This window comes from Musa acuminata, chromosome BXJ3-6, assembly GCF_036884655.1.
Source record: "Musa acuminata AAA Group cultivar baxijiao chromosome BXJ3-6, Cavendish_Baxijiao_AAA, whole genome shotgun sequence".
NCBI lineage: Eukaryota > Viridiplantae > Streptophyta > Magnoliopsida > Zingiberales > Musaceae > Musa > Musa acuminata.
In genome coordinates, this window is record NC_088354.1 from 15,880,360 (window position 1) to 15,886,544 (window position 6,185).

Here is a 6,185-nt window from a genome sequence, read left to right on the forward strand (position 1 = left end):
GATGACGCCGGACATAAACTCAAACATCAACAGAAGACACAGACGGTGATTACTCATTAGTAATCAGTATGACACCACAACCAAGATCATCATAACCACCCAATATCATTACATGATATGAATAGCATCATGAAGCTGTTCTAATTCATAACCACCTAATCCCTTGTTCTGAAGCTAATGCTATTTTTCTCCTTAACATTTGAAAATAAACATTCCGATACCAACTACCTCCTCATGGATGCAAAATAATGGACTAAATTATCCGAAGCATTTAATGGTTAATCAGTACAGCAAAAGGTTCTTATTCATAGATAAAATGCCATAAATGCTGCTAATGCAGCCCACATCCCCATTACCAAAGAGGATAAAAGCATGAGTAGCTCTTGCATTAAGGAAAACAAAAATATAGTGGTTATATATGAATTGAAACTTAATGAAAATCAACTATCATCTCCCTTGTTCCAACTTGGTCTACAACAACACCCAAGAAACAGTTAATAAAAAAATTAACTGCAGAAGTTCCAACAAAATGGTTACTGGTTGGAGTATCAACACTGGTAATTGCCTGATCTGACTAATAAGTTGAAGACTCACCAGACCTCATGCTCCTGAATATAGAGATAGCAATGGGAATGATTCCCACTAATGCAAATTGAAGTTGCTCTGATGTGCTCGTCCTGACAGTGATCTGCCCGGTCTGCTTGTTGTTGAGTCCCACACGAACTGACATTTTTGAACTTCTGCTGATGGAGAATTGAGACTGCAAATTTGCACCCACAGCCAAATTCCCATGCGCCCTTATCAGAGACAAACCCAAGGTTGAAAGGGTTTGGCTGATGGGATAATCCTTATCACGGAGGCGTACCTCCAGATTGGCTCCATGCGCAGTATCACCCTGTGCTCGAACAGCACCAGTGCTTACATGTAGGTTCACTTGCTTCCCAATAGAGAGTTGGTCTTCAAACTTTAGTCCAGTGGCTACGGTTTCCCCCAAGAAAGTTATGGAGATCCCTCCGGTACTTCTGTTCTTCTTCGACGTCTTGAACTTGGTCTCACCTCGCAGAGTGTAAGCAAATTGCTTTCCAACTGCCTGGATATCAAAGCCAGAAAGAGTGGAACCATTTTCCCCATGCTTGGCCGAGATCGAGGAATCCAAATGAATGCTGAATTCCTTTTTGTCCTTTGTCACTTGAGCAGATAACACAGCAGGAAACCGGCCAGCAACAGCGAGGCCTTCCTCAAGGCTTACCCCATCAAAACCACAGTCATGATCCCATCCATGCGTATCCAGTACTGGCCTAGCAAGAAACTGTGAGGTTGGCTCTAGAAAACGGTATCGATATGTTGGAGCATCACAGTCGAAAGAAGGTGGCAGGACCATATCAGGTAAAGGGACCGGTATAGTTGCAGGGGCATTATCCTGATCAAAATCTTCAACTGTATCAGCATGCCCAAAATCATCCTGAGAAACTTTCTGTTGATTCTTCATTTGTCTCAATCTTCTGAGCTCCTCCTTCCACTGTTTCTTCTGAAGAAGCTTAACTCGGTAATCATACTCATCCAAATATGCTCTTCTTTGCTCCTTGGTCAGCTTGGCAATCTGAGATTTCTTAAGGGGCTTAAATGGTGGAAGCTGATCATATTCATCATCTTCTTCCCCTTGATCAGCATCTGATAAGTTGTCTAGGTCCATATCAGAATCTTCGTTCTCACCACCTTGGTCGGCAGGAAGTTTTGGGTGTGGCCTGGACTGCATCAGCGAAGAAAGCAGGAAGGGAAGTGGCGGAGCACGTAAACGGAAACCACCAAACAGCTTTCCAGGAGAAGGATCTTGAAGCTTTAGAAGAGAATTAGCTTCAGACAATATCTTTGAGGAGTAACAAAGCAGAAGCATCTGTGGTCTCCAAGATTGGCCATTGGGCAGCACTTTTTGGCCGTCCCTGTTCCTTCTACAAGTTGCATGGTTCTCAACAAGAGCCACAGGATTCATCAGACGCATGTCTCCAGCTGCTAGCCTAATGGACTGCTGAACAGCGTGAGACCTTTGAGCCACAAACACCTCATAGCTCAGGGGAGAACCACTTGGTCCATCTGGAGGGGCAGAAGCAGCATGTGTGAGAGCAACAATGGCATTGAACCATATGGATGAACCCAAAGTGCTAGTGATTGTTCTTAGCAGAGGCAAATCATTCTGATCACGGGTCAGTGTGTCCATGCGGTCCACATACAAAACAATGTCCGGAGGGCATCTCCTTGTGTACTTCTTTATAGACGTCAGGATTCTCCTGCTTGATGCTTGGTCCATTCCTGAAGCTCTAAGACCTGGCGTATCTATGACACGGATCTTGACCCCACCTACGGTTCCAACAATCTCTTTGATAGAAGTTGTTGCTGGTTCGAATGCATTGGTTTGTGACTTCTCCTCACCAAAAATAGAATTTATAGTTGCACTCTTGCCCACTCCACTTTTCCCAAGGACTAAAATGTTACAACAGAAGTCCAAACCTTCAGTATCATCCTGTTCTAGCTGCAATGCCTTCTTCTTTGCACTCTCAAGACTGAAAGCCCGATTGATTTGCTGTCTGCTACGAATACCTTCGGCAAGACTCAGACGATATAGCACCTGGGCAGCCACCGTGTCTTCAGGTGAATGCCCCAACCTATAAACAAGGCGTAGAAACTTCACTTTGATCAGTTCAACCTTCTCATGCAACTTTTTTTGTTCCTCGGTTATCTGATCATCATGATCTGCTGTTACAGTCAGTTCGGAAGGGCTAAGAATGCTTGGGTTGGTATGACGGGGAGGTGCAGGTTTCAGAGATGGGATTGAGGACCCCAAACCAGCTGGACGGTCAACCGAGAAGATTCTGTTAGCATCTTGAGAAGTGACTTTGGGACCTCCATCAGCAGTAGAACTACTTGCCGCTTTCAGCAGTGCAACCAATGCATCAGAATCGATCATTTCATTCCCTTCATCATCCTTGTAAGTCAACACCTCTTCATCTGAATCCAAGATAATCTGGTCATCTATATCCTTTGAGCTATGTAAAACTGAATGGAGACCAGTAGTGGAAGAGTCTTCATCCAATTCCTTTCTCATCTCTTTGGCACCCTCCAAGCTTGCCACCATAGCCACCTTAGAAGGTTCATCGGAACCCAAGTTTTCTTCATCCTCCTTTGCTTTCTCCTGACAAAGGTTTTGTTCATGATCAGCAAAATCACCACCCTCAGTCAGTTCTGGTTCCGAAACTGAATTCAATTGTTGATCATTGTTGTCTTCAGTCACACCAGAAGTCTCAAATGTATCTCCTTTGTTCTTGTTGCCCTTAGATTTCTCCTCAATGATAAATGGAGATTGCTTATCTTGAACTGATATTGAATTATCACCATCTGAAAGCAACTCAGGCACAGGCTCATTATTATTTACCTCAGAATCATTTGCGGATTGATTTAGTTCAACCTTTGGTTTCTCATCCCCTAGCTCATGAATAGGTGACAGGATTACATTCGCATTTGCAGAATCAACACCGTCAGCAGAATCCTCAGCTGCCTTATCATCAACTACTTCAGAACCTCCAGTCAGTGAGACACATCTTTTAGCATGGCCAATATTGTCATTCAATTGATCAAGTTTCTCCCAGGAACCTTCAGACATCTGAATGTCCTCGGCAGAATAACTCCCAACAGACTTCTCTTCTGGTGTATGAGCATTAGGAACACTCGATTGATTGATATTTTGACTGGAATCACCACTCCCATCAGTGCCCATTTTTAACTCGTCTGTGGTGTCAGATTTGGCTTCTTCAATGTTCAAGCCCCCTTCCTTTGTACAGGACTTGTTGGTTTCTCCCTCTTCTTCTACGTCAGCGGCCTCAGACTCATCCTCCACTCTCTTCAACTCAGCTATAGCTCTAATATCAGGGCTGGCAGTTTCTCCCAGTTCTTCGACCAAGTTCCCATCTTTCTCCTCTTGAGGATCAGAAACTGTATGCTCTCCATATTTGTCCAACGTTCCATCGACAGCATCCTCATCCTCTACTGGTTTTTCTTCGGTGCTTTGCGGGATGGGATTCTCCACAGTTTTTTGCTCCTCAGCCGCCAAATTACCATTTTTTGAACTATCCTCCGTCTTAGGGTTCTCATCGGACACTATTTCCAAGCTATCAGGTAGGAAATCACCTTCTGTGGCCCGAGAAACATGAGTCTCCAACGAGGTCCCAGCTCTCTGTTCACCCATCAAGTCCTCACCTTTATCCACCAAGGTCGGAACTTGACTGGACACTGCAACCTTGGCGATGCCGTAGAAGTCATCCTCGTCGTCATCCTCATCTTCCAGCTCGTCCACAAGGGCCACGACATCGGGGTCATCGTCCCGAGTGACCCGAGCTTTTATCGGCATCGAGGCGCTCCTCGACAAGCCGTCCCCTTTAGGTGTAAGTAGCGCGGCCGTGGCAAGGGCCGAGTTGATGCTCTCCTCCTCGAGGTCGGAGGCGGTCTCAAACCCCTCTTGCTCCTCCTCGCTGGTATCGGAGGCCAGGGGCGAGTCGTTCTCCTCGGAGGTAAGTGGGGCGCGGATGAGAAGCGAACCCGGAGGAGAAATAGGCAGGAACTTGGGGCCCCTTGCCGCGGAAAGGGAGACAGGGTCGGCCGCGGAGTCCATCGGCAGGGCGAAGATGTTGGCTTCCTATAGGCAATGGCACATGGCCAAACAGCAAAAGATAGAAAGAAAGGGCGTTCGAAATGGTGGAAAGGTGGGATCTTTTAGAGCTATCTCCTTGGAGACTACGTAGTGTGAGGATCTCTGTTGATGGTGGGGAAGGGGGAGGAATGGTGGATGAGAAACATAGACGGGGATGGGAGGGTGGGAGAGCCACACAAAAGCGATGGCTCTCAAAAGTGCGAGGAAGATAAGGCAGGATTAGTGATGGGATGGCAAACTAACAACCACCAGTTGATGCGGCGGTTAGGGTTTTGGCAGAACGACATCATCTGGTTTCGTCCGCCAGGTGATGTAGCGGAACAAAAAGACCACCTCTTTTTTGCCGTCTCCGTTCCGTCCTCGTCCGGGCTTAAGACTTTATATTAATACAATTAATTAAAAATATATTTTTATATTATATATACATATATATATACATGTATATATATGTATATATACATATTACCTTTTTTTACTTTTTCTATTTTCCTCCTTTCAATAAACTAAATTAATATAAGATTTTTTGATATTATTATATTTTAAAAATATATATCAGAAAAGATTTTGAATCTTTAATTTTTAATGTCATCGAGAAACCAATGTGATTTGGAATCCTTAATTTTTAGTAAATGAGTCAGAAACATTACCGAGAAATCACTGTTTAAAGTGTTAGTTTTACATATTCATTAATCATATTTTTGGATGGATATAGATGGAAAATTAGATACTTTACAGTAGTTTACTTTAGAGTGTATTAATAAAGTAATTTATTATCAACTATTAATCTATTATTTTATTTTAAAAAAAAAAGAGGGAACTGTGGTTGTATAAGATGAAAATGTATATTTTTCCGTTGTTTTCAGTGTATTACAACCTTATGTTTATAGATTTAGTTTATTTGATTTGGATATGAATGATCGAATATCAAATTGGGACAAGTTTGGATACTATGCAGGTAGCTTTTTGTGTAAATTTTGGACAAACATGGGTGCCAAAGAAACTTGAGTGGCATAAGGTATCCATATTTTGATCTGACAATATATTTTACGGACTTCATATTGAGATCGATATTTACTTTGATTTTGCTCTTTTCATACGATGATGAGATGCTTTTGTTCTGCCGTGTTACAAACTAGTTGTTGATTTTGTTTTTGTTATAAAAAATAAAAAATAAAAAATAATTACCTCAGAATAAGACTTAGCTGTACCCGAATTTTTTTTTCAGTAGGAAAAAACTTTAGAATGAAATATATTTTTCAAAAAAATTAAATATTTCAATTTTATTTTTTTTAATGTAAAATTGTTGGGCTTTTTTTTCTGAGACTTTACAATTTGACTTAGGTAATTGTCCAGAAAACCAGGAATATGGGAAAGTCTTACTTGGGTAGTGCTCCCAATTTGCATAATAATGTATGAAAAAATAAATGTTTTCTAATCGAAAACGATTCACTTGGTAGATCGATTATATGAATAAAAAATCAAAATG

The 6,185-nt window shown here is 42.2% G+C and overlaps 1 protein-coding gene across 1 annotated transcript; it reads right to left on the minus strand.

The window, feature by feature from the left end:
• Window positions 1-365: 365 nt before the first annotated feature.
• On the minus strand, window positions 366-4,951 carry LOC103988575 (translocase of chloroplast 101, chloroplastic-like). Its single transcript, XM_009407153.3, has one exon. It carries the CDS (start codon window positions 4,658-4,660, stop codon window positions 575-577), a length of 4,086 nt encoding a protein of 1,361 aa, XP_009405428.2. The 5' UTR covers window positions 4,661-4,951; the 3' UTR covers window positions 366-574.
• Window positions 4,952-6,185: the final 1,234 nt, after the last annotated feature.

Excerpts from the sequence above, each read along its gene's own strand:
- LOC103988575 (XM_009407153.3), bottom strand. The coding sequence starts at position 4,660 with ATGGACTCCGCGGCCGACCCTGTCTCCCTTTCCGCGGCAAGGGGCCCC.